Source organism: Apis florea, unplaced genomic scaffold, assembly GCF_048593485.1.
Source record: "Apis florea isolate Af1SG1 unplaced genomic scaffold, ASM4859348v1 contig_2291_pilon, whole genome shotgun sequence".
Lineage (NCBI taxonomy): Eukaryota > Metazoa > Arthropoda > Insecta > Hymenoptera > Apidae > Apis > Apis florea.
Genome location: NW_028256553.1, coordinates 743,608 through 759,242, shown reverse-complemented (window position 1 = coordinate 759,242; position 15,635 = coordinate 743,608). Strand labels below are relative to the sequence as shown.

General features: G+C 17.0%; 2 protein-coding genes across 2 annotated transcripts; both read left to right on the top strand.

The window, feature by feature from the left end:
- The first annotated feature begins 40 nt into the window (after positions 1–40).
- On the top strand, positions 41–5,778 carry Lamp1 (lysosome-associated membrane glycoprotein 1). The gene is made up of 5 exons (XM_086903281.1): positions 41–367; positions 2,089–2,534; positions 4,104–4,329; positions 4,915–5,103; positions 5,340–5,778. The coding sequence occupies exons 1-5, from the start codon at positions 316–318 to the stop codon at positions 5,477–5,479; spliced, it is 1,053 nt and encodes a 350-aa protein (XP_086759407.1). The 5' UTR covers positions 41–315; the 3' UTR covers positions 5,480–5,778.
- A 1,422-nt stretch (positions 5,779–7,200) lies between these two features.
- On the top strand, positions 7,201–14,938 carry angel (protein). Its single transcript, XM_003689567.3, has 6 exons — positions 7,201–7,575; positions 10,747–11,149; positions 11,229–11,407; positions 12,102–12,475; positions 13,447–13,693; positions 13,931–14,938. Exons 1-6 carry the CDS (start codon positions 7,492–7,494, stop codon positions 14,318–14,320), a joined length of 1,677 nt encoding a protein of 558 aa, XP_003689615.3. The 5' UTR covers positions 7,201–7,491; the 3' UTR covers positions 14,321–14,938.
- The last annotated feature ends 697 nt before the right edge of the window (positions 14,939–15,635 follow it).

Genomic DNA, 15,635 nt, shown 5'->3' with positions numbered 1-15,635 from the left:
GATAAATATTTAAATATATAAAATTCAATAATTTTTTTAGCATATTTAATATTTAATAAAAGAATATATTTAATTCGATATAATGTAAACCAACCCTTAAGGAAAATATGTGCTTTAGTTCACTCAATATGTATTTGTGAACATTTTCAAGAAATTACACATAGAATTGTATCGAACATTTACGTTGTGTCGTCATACGTGGTGTATTTTCACATATTTTTTTGTCCACTTATATTCGTGTTCAAATTGTTTAATAGTTATAAACGTTTGAATTTTCAGTGAATTTTACTTATTTTTAGCAATTCAAAACTTCTAATGATGTCGAAGTTTTTATTGCTTCTTTGCTTTACTGCTGTTCATGTTCTAGGTATGAATTTTTGAATGCTTACAATTTTTATGTTCCTTACAAAAAAAAATAATGAAATTTCTTTTTGTATATTCCGAAATTACATTTTTTATTTATATTTTTATATAATAAATAAAATCATTTTTTATGAAACTTTTTATTACAGTTATATATTACTTGTAAATTTATAGTTTAATTAGAATTTTTTTATCTTTATTATGCATTATCTCAGTGTTTTTAATATACTGAAAATATATATAGTTTCTTTATAAAATAATATCATTTATAATAGAATTTTAAAAATTAAAGATATAATAATATAAGACATTTAAAATCATTGATTTATTAAAATTATTGATTTGATTTATTTAAATTAAAATATTTAAAAATATGTTATTTTAAATTATCTTTTCTATTTTTCATTATAAATATTTCATGTTGCAATTTACATATAATCATATTATTTCATTAGATTTAATCAAAAATAAAGATTATTTAAATTATGTTCTTGCATAAAAAAAAATTAATATTTAGTAAAATAACATAATTGTGTTCATTTTTTAGTATTATAAAAATTTATATATAGATTAATAAAAAATTTTTAATATTAAAAATTCATATATATATATATATATATACATATATATATATAATAAATTGTTAAATTGTTAAATATATGACTATAATTAGTCATATATATGACTAATATCTATGATCTTAAAACAAAATAATATGACACATTATAAAAAAATTGAAGTTCACACATTAATTAAATCCTTAATGTAAAATTTATTTGTTTATATGAAAAAATATAGAAAAATAGATTCTTTTCCATTAGCTATATTATTTATTTTAATTAATATTCCAAAATTATTTTAAGCTAGGATATCATAAAGCCATTATTTTTAATAATAATAATTAATTATACAGTATATTTAATAATAATAATTATACATATATTGTGTCATTCCAAAGATTTAAATTATAATCTTTTATTTTGATTTTTTAATTTTTAAATTTTGTCAGATTATTATATTTTCTTAGAAAAATATAAATATCAAAAAACATAAGTTTTATTTTATTCCTTATTGTATATGTGTATATATATATATATATATATATATTATTTAATAAATATTTAATTTATAATAATAATAACTTTATTTTTTAAAAATTTTTTAAAAATAATTTTGTATATTCTGAAGTAGAAAAAATGATTTATAAAACTGATTCAAATATAATATAAATTCAAAGAATATTAAACAATGTAATTTGTTTTAACATATGTGTAATTATTAACATAATACAATAATAATAGATAATAAAATTATATTAGCTAATTAAAGTTCAACTTATATGAATCTATTATATTATATATCTGATTCATATAAAAAGATTCTGCAAATATAGTAATATAATATAATATAATATAATATAATATAATATAATATAATATAATATAATATAATATATAATATAATATAATATAATATAATAATTTAATATAAATAATGAAATAAAATATGATTTATAAAAAAATGCTCCTTACATTAAATATAATAAATCATAATAATTAATGAAAAGTGGAAACTATCTTATTAATCAAAATATTAATTAGATATTCATTTGTTAAATTTTTAAATTTGATTTAAAAAATTAATTAAAATGAAAAAATTTTATTTTGTATTTGTGTATGCATATAAAAAATTAATTAATCTAATTTAATTTTAATATTAAAACAGGTGAAGACCAAGAAAATGTTTTATCTAAAAAGAGTGATGCTCTTCTCACTTCTCCCAGGACATCTTTACAAAATAATTCTGAACATTTAAAAGCAAATATTCTATCAGATAAAAATATTTCCTTGACAGATTTAGGAATTATTTCAGGCAAGAATAAAATAAAGCCACAAGAAGTTACTAAAAATTCTTTTCAAACTTCTACAGTTATTCCCAATCATTCTTCTGTCATACCATTAGATATGACAGATATCCCAATTTCTACAAATGAAACATCTAAAAAAATTTCGTATATAACTAATCCAATAGTTATACATACTCCAGTAAATTCTACCTTGTCTTCTCATACAACTGGTAAATGGACAGTTGTTAATGGAACAGATCAAATTTGTATTGTAATACAGATGTCTGTGATGTTTAATATCTCTTATGTCAACATTAATAATAAGGTTTGTATGAAAAATGAAGAATCTTATAGTTTACCATCAATTAATATAAATATATCACATTAGAATAGAAATATAAGTTGTAAACATTATTTATCAGCAATCAATTATTGGATTTCATATTCATTAATAAAATTAAAATTATTGGACATTATATAAAATGCTTATATAAAAATGGCATATCAGAGATGATATATATGCATTAAAGATTAAAATAATTCATGGCACTATGTTACTAAATTTTTAGAACAGTATCTGAAACAGTATCTGAATTAATTTGTTTTTTGTAGTTAATTTTTTTTATTAGATATATATTTTTATATATAATATCTTTTCTATATTTTCTATCTATATGTTTAAAAATTGTTTAATTTTTGTTTTAATTTTTAATTTTGACAAATTTAATGCTTTTTAACCAATCATTCGAAAAATCATTTATTTGCATGGATTTTGTCTTTTAATTATTTCGAATAAATAATATTTTATTATGTATTTAAAAAATATAAACAGAAAAATATATAATATGAGAAAATATAAAATTACTTTTAAATTTTTATGTAAAAATAAAATTTAAAAAATTTTTTTTATATCAATTTTTTATTTAATATCAATAAATTTTTATTTAATTTTTTAATTATGTTAAATTATCAAATCTAATTTAAATTTTAATTGATTCATTAAACTCTATACATTGATTTAAAATATATATACATGTCATATGATAATGACGAAATTAAAATATGACAAATATATAAAATTATTATTTTATTTTTCAATTGTTTTGAATTTTATATAATTGTTTATATTTTATTATTTTAATAAAAATAAAAAAAAATTATATTAAATATTAAAAATATTTTAATAATTATATAAAATGCATATATATGTAATATATATGTATATATCATACATGTATGATTATGTATATCTAGTACTAATCCTGATTTATTAGTTATTAAAAAAAAAAAATTGTATGTGTTATTTGAGTTTTCTCACATTTGATATTGTAATAAATATTATTAATATATAAAAGTTCATTGTCTATGGATTATCACTTTTGTTATTTATATACATTATCTATATTATCATTTATTTTTTAGTTACTTTCAATATCTTCTTTACAATCATAATTGTAATACATAATTGTAAAAGAAAAAAAAAAATTAAGAAATATATAAAAATTATTATATTATGCCTTCAAATATGATTTATATAGAATAATGTAAAATGCAGAGTTCAAGATCATGTTAAAAAATTAGATTCACCAAGCTCGAACAAATTTAATGAGAATAAAAAATATATTATATATATATTTATAAATGTTATACACATTTTATGTCTAGTGAAAAAGTTTATTAATTCACATTAAATGAATTTTTTTAATTTTTTGCTATCAATGTGGGATTGTGTACCTTTGAAATATTCATAAAGAATATTGGTTGTTGCTTGCTTTTCAATTTTCATTTTTAGATATTTATTTATATTATATTAATCTCGAAATACAACACTTATATTTTTAATATTTCAAAATTATGATTCAATTATTATTAACGTAAAAAATTAATTTTTCAGACATCTTTTATAACGTTCGATATACCGACAGATAATATTACTACCAAAGCAAGTGGATATTGTGGCAAATTGGAACAAAATTTGACATTAGAATGGTCTGCTAAAAATATAACTAATGGTAGTATGACATTGCATTTTATGAGAAATGCAACTGAAAATGATTATTCTCTTCACCATTTGGAAGTCTTTCTTCCAGCATCAGATTTTCCTTCAGATTCAAAATTGAGTAAGAAATATATTTTATTATTAACAACATTTTATAGCAAAAAAAAAATATTTTTATATATCTATACTATATTCTTAAAAAATATTAAAATATATATTAACTTTTTTAACTTTTTAATATAGAATAATTCATATTTTTGTTATGTAAATAATATTAATATTTAAAAAGTAAAATTAAATTTCATTAAAAATTTTATTAAATAAAATTAAATTAAATTTTTAATAGATAAAAAAATTGTTTTCTTAATATATCAAGAACTATTTAATATATAAAAAAAAATTATTTAAGTGTAAAAAAAAATAATTTGAAAAATATAAAAAATAAATATAAATGTATAAAATGATTTTCAAATTATCTTGAAAACTTTGATCAAATTAAATCATTTCTTTAAATTATTATATTTTAAATGAAAAATTCTAGAAAGGAATATTTTATATTTTATGACATTAATATCAATAGTTATTGGTAGTCATTCAATTCATTTTGTAAAATTTAATGAAAACTTATATAAATAATAAATATTTTATTATATAATTTATATTTTTATCATATTTTAATATGTAATTATATATTCTTCTTAAATAGATGGATCAGTATCTTTAATACATGAAACACCTGATTTTGAAGTTAGATTATCCAATTCTTATAGATGTTTAAAACAACAAACACTCAATTTAAAACAGAATAATAGTAACGAGACATCTGGCTATTTAATTATATCAGGACTCCAATTTCAAGCATTCAAAGTTGATAATTCTACTGTGTTTGGTTTAGGTAATGAGTTCAATATTCAATATAATTGTATGTATTTAAAAAATTAATTTCTATATTTGTATTATATATTTAAATAACATTTTTTTAATATATATAAAAAAGTAAGTAATATTATTATTATGTCAGCTCATTAATTTTAAATTTTTAATTTTGTCTAATTTCTAATTTAAAGATAATAAAAATATAAAAATTTAATTAAATCAATAATATTTATTAATATTATTATTATTTTACAGCCAAAGATTGCGCTTTTGATACACCAGACGTCGTACCAATAGCAGTAGGCTGTGCACTAGCAGGATTAGTAATTATAGTGTTGATCGCGTACTTGATCGGTCGTCGTCGAAATCAAGCTCATGGCTATCTTAGTATGTAATGTTAATATGTTTTTTATTTTTAATTTTTTTCGTTGATTCAGTGAAAATTTCATTATTTAGTTTATATAATGTATTATAATGTTAGCTGCAAAACTTAAAAGAAGATATTTCCCAAAAATCATATAATAATTAAAAATTGCAATACGAACTTTTAAAAATATAATTAACAGGAAAATAAAAATATATAAAATTTATAATTTATTACATCATATTTACAATCATGTATGATGTCTCTGAATTATAAAACATTTTATTTACATATTCAAGTAATAAAATAATACAATATGTAACATATAAACTATTATTATTATTATTATCCCCATTTTCATTACTATTGATTTAATTTATCTCTAAGATTGAATTGTTGCTAATAATCATATCAAATTTGCAAAAATCTAAACTTAATGTATAATAAAAAATTTTATAAAATAATCAATTGGTCGAATGAATAAGTATGAATGAATAAAACAAATGCAATGTTTCTATTTTTATGGTTTTAAATTGTTTAAAATGATTATATTGATGTTAATACTAATTTAAAAAATCATTATATATTTATCATTATCATATTATCATATTTATTATTATATATAATTTAATCAAGGAATATTTTTTAATAGAAATTTTTTTTTATTTCAAGATAATTTATTGAATTATCAATGCATATTCAAAATTTTTTTATTTTTTATCTATAATTTACATATTATTTTCTATCTATAATTCTAAAAGAATTCTATTCAAAAACTAACCATCATGAATTTTTTTGAAATTACATTTCTCAATCAAATTCATAGTGTAAAAGACTTAAAAAATGTATTTTATAAAATTGTCTTTTCAAGTTTATATAGGTTTTTATGCTAAATTTTAATTTATATTAATATTTTTGATTGTAAATACTATATATTTATAAATGAATAAAAACTTTATATTATTATATTTTTATTAGTTTTAAAAATAAATAATTTATATATCACTCTTTATTTATAAAGATAATTTATAATTAAATAATAATACATAATAATTTAGTAATTTTCTGTTTTTTATATGAAAAAATATTTTCGTTTTATTAAAATATATTTTAACTATTTTAAATAATAAAAAATAAATAAGTACAAAATGATTTATAACATTCATAGATATAAAAAAAAATTAAAATAAGAATAATGATATAAAAATTAATATAGAAATAATTTCAATTTTTTTTCTAAATCTAAAAAAAACATGACGTTTGAAATTATTATTATTCTTATCACGAATGCAAAGCGATATTTGAAATTAGTTATCACGCGATATCACGAGATATTGAATTTGATAAAGGATTAGATGCTGAATTTGACGAAGAAATAAATTAATTATTTTTACTCAAATTTTTTTCTATAAGATTATTTAAAATTATGATTATGGTTTTACAAATTATTAGTTTCGAAAGGAATAATAATATTAATATAAAAGAAATAATATCATTCAAATATAATAAACTTATTACCGATTCACAATATTTTTTTTTATTTATTAAATTAAAATTTGAAAAATGTCTATGTGCTTATATTCCTTTTCAATAGTAAATTAATAATATAAATATATATAATTACTTAAAAATTGTAAATTTTAATAAAAATTGATAATGAATTAAGTAATTATAGTAAATTATATATACATATTTTTTTTAGAAAATAATTATATATTAAAAGTTTTTGTGAAATAAAATATAAACTTTTTTTTGTCTAATCTAAATTTATCTAAATTTAAATATGTCGTTTATATCATTATCCAATTATTTTATGTGTTTTATTGATATGTGTTTCATTGAAATATAAATAATAAATACAATTAGATGATCATACAATTTAGAAATTGATTATTGTATCAATTGTCTATTGTGTATTGAATTATCTGTGTTCTGCTATGGTTGTAAGAAATATGTTCTACGTTTTCTAACAACAGATGACATAACCTAACCTATGCACCTGCGTATAGTTATGCATTAATATCCCCTCTACTTGATAAATAAATGAATACAGCTAGCAAGTTACCACGGAAAATTTACGTTAAAAGACTTGACATCTTCTTCAAACTTTTTCGTTACAAATCTGAGGTATGCTAATATTATTTATTTTTTACTTTTGTTGCATCTATGTATCATTTTATATTATACAATAAGGTTAATACTATTTTTTATTATTTTTTATTATAATTATATTCATAATGTTAAGAATTTATTTATAAAAATTATATAAATAAAAATTTGTAGTACAAACATTAATCTGGATTTTTTACTTTGAGTAAAATTATAGTGCTATATATTATAATTTTATCTTATATGATTTTATAAATTTATAATTCTTATTTTTTATATATTATTTTTATATTTAGATATATATTTAAATATATTCAAATTTATAATATTAATATTTTATTGATATTTTCTTATGTTTATCAATATTTCTTATACAATATAAATATTTTTTTACTAATTTATATATATTTTATTAAGATATGATATGGTTCTATTATAATTTATTTATATATTATTTATATATATTCTTTTATTATATTTCTTTTATTATTATTCAATAATAAAATAACTAAACAGTCAAAAATAATCAGATTAAGTTTATGCAAAAGTATATTATCAAAATATTAATATAATTATATCAATGTAAAAAATCACTTTGGATTTCATTAAATTCATTTATTGTAGTAAAATTTTTCAACTTATTATTATTTAATATATTTTAATATATAATATAAATGATTTATATTATTTATTTTATAAAATAAAAAATTATAATAAATATTATTTTAAAAGAAAAATATAAATTTTAATAATTATGTTTTTTAAAACACATATCAATAAATTATAATTTCAATAATATATATATATATATAATAATATATATATTTAGAAAATATATATGTACATAGAGTTTTGTTCTGAAAAAAATTTAAAAATAGTTGTAATTATATTTATAAATATAATAAAAATAATAAATTGATGTTAGAATAAATTATATAAATAAATCTATTATAGAAATTAAATAATGTAATTTTATTATTTTTTATAATATATAATAAAATACTTAATTTTGTATAAAATGTAGTTAATATAATTAATAGAATATAGTACATTTAAAAAATTTATCTATTGAGTAAAATATTTAAGAATCAATTTAAGTATTCATTTTATGTGATTTTTAATTGATTTTACTAAAAAATATTTAATAAATTATATAGTGTATTGCGTATAGTGTATTATGAAATAAAATAATTAAATAATTAAAATGATCATTAAAAAAATAATCATGAATTTATTATTAATAGCTTAAAATATTTATTTAATATAAAATTTGATAATGATAGTGAATTATTATGTAAGATATTTTTTGTATAATATTATATATGTATATTTTTTTTAGAATTAGAATACTAATTAAATTATCTTATTTATCTAATTCAACATTATTTATCTAATTGAACATATCATAAAGTTTTAAATTTTTTAACTTTAACTGATATTAATATAAAAATAGCATAAATATTAAAATATATTACAAAAATCCCTTTTTTTTTAATTTTTTGATTTTGCATATATTTAATATCAAATTTCGATTGTATAATTTATATAATTTATCATTTTATACATAAAATAATATATTCATAGCAAACAACAAAATTGATAAAAAAATATCGCAATATGAAATTCATTGCGATATTTTTATATTGTAACCTATCAATATTTATATTTTCTAACAGAATATTTATTTGATTAATACATATTCGAATTTTTTTATGATGCTATTTTTGCATATTTTTATCAAGTGAATATTTCAAGAAATCTAATATAATTTTAATATATTTTATATTATAGTATCTTATTAGTTATATTATTTTTAAAATTTAAGTTATATATATTTTTTTATTGTTTAAAATTTTAACAACATACATTCAAATATTTGAGAGAGTATTATTAGGCAATTAAAAAAAATGTGAAATTTTAAATTTAAATTATGATCTTCTTATGTCTTTTTTTTTTTTTTATATAATATTAATAAATATTATATTATAAACTAAAAATGAACAATGCAATATAGACAAAATTGATTAGACATTTCTATTTTTTTCATATTTCATATTTTTAAGTTATTTAAAAAAATAATCCATTTATTTTGTAATTAATCTTATTCTTGATGATATACTTACATAAATTATCAAAAAATGCTGTTTTATTTGCTGATAATTGGTGTATACTTTTTTATCGAGTAAGACTATATGTTTTTAATTTTGATTTTAGATTTATATGATGATCAATCTAAAACCATTATTTCAATATTATTATGAAATTCTATTTATATTTTTTAATTTTATATTTTGAAATATTGTCTTGTTGGAAGACAAAATTATTAGTAATATTTATAATATTTTTCATCAATTTTTCCAAATATTTATTAAAAAAATTGATATATTGCTCAAATATTAGTAATCCCATTAATTAATATTAAATTATTTTGGATTAAAAAAGTCCTATAATAGAATTTTTTTTATGTTTTTCAATGTAATAAAATTAATTTTTATATTTAATTATATATTTTTTTATTTTATTTTAATATACAAATTCTTTCTTTTTTTCTAAATTCTTTATTTTATCTTGTCAAATAATTAAATTTTATTCTTATTAACTTAATAATTTCTAGAATAAAGAAAGAATTTTAATAGAGAATTAATAATAAAATTTAATAATTAGATAGAAATACTAAATTATATTCTTTCTTTCTATAAGATTTGCAAGATCTCTTGCTTTTGATAGTATAATATTGGATGTTAATGAATGAATATTGAATAATAGATATATTATAAATATTTTAGATGTAAGTCATGTTTTTTTGATAGAAATTTTAAAAATTTTACAAGTATTATAAATCATTTTATCAAAAATTAAAAAATATATTGATAAAATTTATTAAATTAGATTTTGTGAAAATCTCAATTTTTTAAATATTTTTAATAAATTATGATAAATAATATTATTTATATTATTATAGAAAATAAATTATATTATTTATAAAAATCTATGATGTAATTTCATAAATTATCAAAATACATTATTAAAAAGGAAAATTTGAATGTCATATTAGTTAAGTGTTATACTATGAATTTCAATAATATCAGTATATCATATATTATTATATAAAAAATTGATGTAAAATTGATTATATAAAAATTTTGAAAATTAGTATTTATGTAAAAAATAACTTTGTTATATTTTCAGCATCATTACTATGATATTGTTCCATTTTCACCATTTCATATGCCCAGATTAGCAATAAAACAAATTTTTTTGAGAAATTTTTATGAAAATATATCAATATCTGAAAAATTATCCTGGCATAATTTGATGGGCAAATTCAGCTGCACAATGGCAAATTCAACTGCACAACAAAAATTAAATCAAGCATCAATGGAACCTTTCTTGGAAACATATTATAATTCTAGCAATGGTTATGAAATTCCTTTAACATGTCCATCAGAAAATTTAGCATGTGAAAGCAGTATGCAAACAGTCGTTCTTGGTACAGATACATGTGTTGAAACTTCAATGTCCTTGAAGGATAAATACATTACTGATAAGCAGAGATATAAAGCAATGAGAAAATGGAAATATTCTAAAAGAGGTAAAATTATTATTAATATTGTATATACAGATATATGTGTAAAACGAAATGTTTGGTATTCATTATATAATTTTTTCAGAAAAGCTGACTTCTAATTCTGAAGAATGTTTTATTTTAAGAGTATTATCCTTCAACATTTTGGCACAATACCTACTGGAAACATATCGGTTTCTATACAAAGAACATGACAAACAGGCATTATGTTGGGAGATTAGGAGGCAACTTCTTTTAGAAGAAATTTTAGCAGCACAAGCTAATGTTAGTTTCTAATAATTTTATATACATTTCTATAACATTGCTTTGCTATTGTTATAACTTTTCATTTCTATTACATTTCTATTACTATATATATATATATACTATTGCTTTCTTAATATCATATTCATTTCAATATTTTAACTTTAAAAATTAATAAAAAAATTAATTGATAACATTATAATAATTATTAAATGTGATAAAAAATAAAATATTCTATGATTATAAAGAAATATTTTATCTTTACAATATTAATATTTTTATAATATAATACTTCAGAATGTTTTGTATAAGAATTTAAATTAAAAATTATTATTTTATTATATTATTATATATTAATTATATAAAATAAATACATTATATATTAATTTTTTTTTTTAAAGATAAAATGTAATCGCAAATATATAAAATGAAATAATTATAATATAATTATAAGGATATGATGCAAAAATAAAAAAAAAATATATTTTTTCGTTTAAAGTTTCGTTTTTGATATTCGTATATAAATAAATTTTTAATTTGAATGAATAGAAAATAGATTTTTAATATAAAATATCGGAAATTTGTTACATACATAAAGGCTTAAAATTCTTTTTATAATTTTTGTTAAGATTATTTGTAATCAAATTTGAAAATTTTATTTTTTAATATTAAATTATTATTTAAGAATATTTAAAAAATGTATATTATTTTTCAGGTGATTTGTCTTCAAGAAATGCAGGAAGAACATCTGGAAGAATTTTTAATTCCATTCAAAGAATTGGGTTACAATTATTTATATAAAAGACGAACAAATGATAAAAAAGATGGATTGTTATTTCTTTATCATTCTGATCAACTCACTTTAATAGATTATTCAAAAGTTGAGCTTTATCAATCTGGTATAGAATTGTTGAGTAGAGATAATGTCGGAATTATTGCAAAACTGGCAGTTAAAAAGAATCCTCAAATACAATTAGTAATTGCTACAACTCATTTACTTTATAATCCAAGACGAAATGATGTAAGATTAGGACAAACTCAACTTCTTTTAGCAGAAATTGAAAGGGTTGCTTTTCTAGAAAATACTATGTAAGTAATTGTAAAATAATTGTAATATAATTGTAAAATAATTGTAATATTTATAAAAAATATGTTTTGAATATACTCAAATATCATATAATTTTTTTCAATATAAGTTTTCAAATATGTATTATATATCCAGAAATTCTATATAACTCTTATAATTTTCTAAACTTTTATAATTTTTTTTGTAATTATATAAATCTTTAAATGTTAGCATTAAAAGTTCATATGTAAATAATATATAGGGATAAAAAAGAAATGAGAAAACTTAATTAAAATTTGAACCCGCGCATTTTAATTAATGATTTGGGGTTTTATATTAATATTTAAGATGTCTTCTTATTTATTTCTGATCATTTTGCACTTAATTAAATCGCATATAAATACAAATATTAAATATTGAATTAGCAAATGAGTTTTTTTTATTGAGATCTTTGATTTGGTTGCACTTATGATAATGAAAAAAAAATAAGAATGCACATGAACTGATATTATATTCAATACACATATGTGAATTATTTGAATAATTAACCCAATAAATTCATTATTAAATTTAAGAATTTACATAAGACATATGAATTTTCTGGATGTAATATATTATATAAATAATATAGAAGGATATGGTAAAAAAGAAATTAAATAATTTCATATTTAAATATTTTTTATATATGATATAATAATTAATATTGAATTTTTTCTAATGATTATATCATAAATTTTAACTATATTAACTATATAATATTAACTATATAATTATATTACTTAAGATGATTTTTAAATTTTATATATATTTTTAATTATTTCTATTTATTTCCATGTATTTCATAAAATATAGTTGAAACAATATTAATATTATTACTGTTATTAATATTATTACATTTTATTTTAGCAGCAGAATATTAATAAAAAAAATATATATTTCAGATAAATCATTTCATTTATTTAATTAAAGTATTTAATTTTTGTAATTTTGACAGGACGGGTTCCAAATATCTTCCAATTATATTAATGGGTGATTTTAATTTGGAACCTCATTCTGGAGTATATAAATTTATTGTTGAAGGAGCATTTGAATATCAAGGAAAAGGAAAAAATCTTGAACAAACAGAATATCGACCTTTATCAAATTCTCTTATTCCTCCTCGACTTTTTATTACTGATAATTGTCAACATTTTAATGTATTAAAACATAGATTACATGGAGAAGGGACAGATAAAGTAATGGTATGTTAATACTAATGAATAAATAAAAAATAAATAATTAAAAAAATATAATTATTCAATTGTCTATGAAAAAATATTAAATTGTTAATTTTTTTCTTCTTATGTTTTATATTCAAATATTTGAAATATGTAAATTTATAATTTTTTTATTTGATTAATTAATTACGTATTTAATTTCTCTTAAAGTATTTAAACTATTTAAGTACTTATTACTATTAAATACTTTATTTGTTGCAGCTGGAAAATAGTGAGCATCAAAAATTAGAAGAAAATATTTCAGCAAATAATTCATCAAATTATTGTGAAGTGAATACAGACACAACAAATCTTCAAACGATAGAAATTGCGGATGATTATCATGTAAAATTCTGTTCTGGTACTTTAACACATCCTTTTCATTTTAATAGCGTATACAAACATAAAAATTATCACGGAGAACGGGAAGTTACAACTAATCAAGGCGAATGGATTACTGTCGATTATATTTTTTATAGTGGTCTAGAACTTCTTGAGAAATATAATTTACCTACGAAATGCGAAAATTTACCTGCAATACCTAATTTTGCAGTCGGTAGTGATCATTTTTGTTTAGGAGCGACTTTTAAACTACATAAAAGCAAGCTTTAAAACTGTTAATATTATGTTAATATAGAGTGTTAATATATTCATGGAATATTTTTGGAAAGTGATTTTAGAGATCAAAACAAATATAAAATTTGATTAAAATTAAAGCTTATTCATCAATTTATAAGTAATTAAAATTTCTGTTGAATAGACAAAATGAGATGATAATACAACAAAGATAGAAATATCATATTCTATCTTCGTTTCGTGTTATCTTATGAAAACTTCAATTACTTATAATTCAATAAATAAATTTCAACCAATATTTTTGTATCAATTTTTGTATTTATTTTAGCCTCAAAAATCAACTTTCCAAAAATCTCACAAATATACAAACATTCTATATAATATAGTAAAAGTTGACTTGTTAACTTTGACACATAGAACACGTTTTTATATTAAACGAATAAAAAAAATAATATAAAAGATAATATACAAAATGTTATTTTGTTATAAAAAATTAAAAAAGTCGCTATTTTCCTTAATTATTAATGATAAAAATAGAAAATATTGTAGTTTACAATGATTTATAATATAGAATATGGTATGTATTGTGTAGATTAAAATATTTATGTAGGGTGTAAAGACTAAATTTATAATACAAAATTATTGTTCTTTATATATATTGATATTTTCATTATTATACTTATTTTTTTTGATATTTTAGTAAATATAATTATATTTTTTTAAATATTTGCATCACAATATTTTTAAATTATAATATTTTTTGATTTGAAAATTTTTTTATTGAGGATAAAAAATAATTTAAAGTGAAATTTCATTTTATTTCATATAAAAATGTTTACATAAAAAAAATTAATTTACATTTATTTTAACTTAAACTTTCTAATAAATTATTAAATTAAAATTTATGAATAACTAATAAAAAATATATATAATATTGAATATATATTTTAAATAAATTTTATTAAATATTATATTATTATATATTTGAATTTTTTGATATTTAAATTTTTGTCTGCATACAAACAAGAATAGTAAATAATAAAAAAAAGAAAAAAAAGAGAAAAAAATAGAAATGACATAAGAATTGATTGCTAGCGTCATCTTTTGAATGTCAAAGACACTTTTTTAAATGCATGATAAGATAGTATGAAAAATGAGAATCAGCGTTATCTGTTGAATGTTTTAGAAGAATGTTTTCAGTATTCAAGAGATGGCGTTGACTCAATATTTATATTATTATCTTATCATATTTCTAAAGAATCGTCTTTAGAAGATGGTGCTGATGATAAATTTTATCTATTTTTATCTTTCTTTTATTATTTTATATTTTTTGTGCGTTTCATTTGTTCAT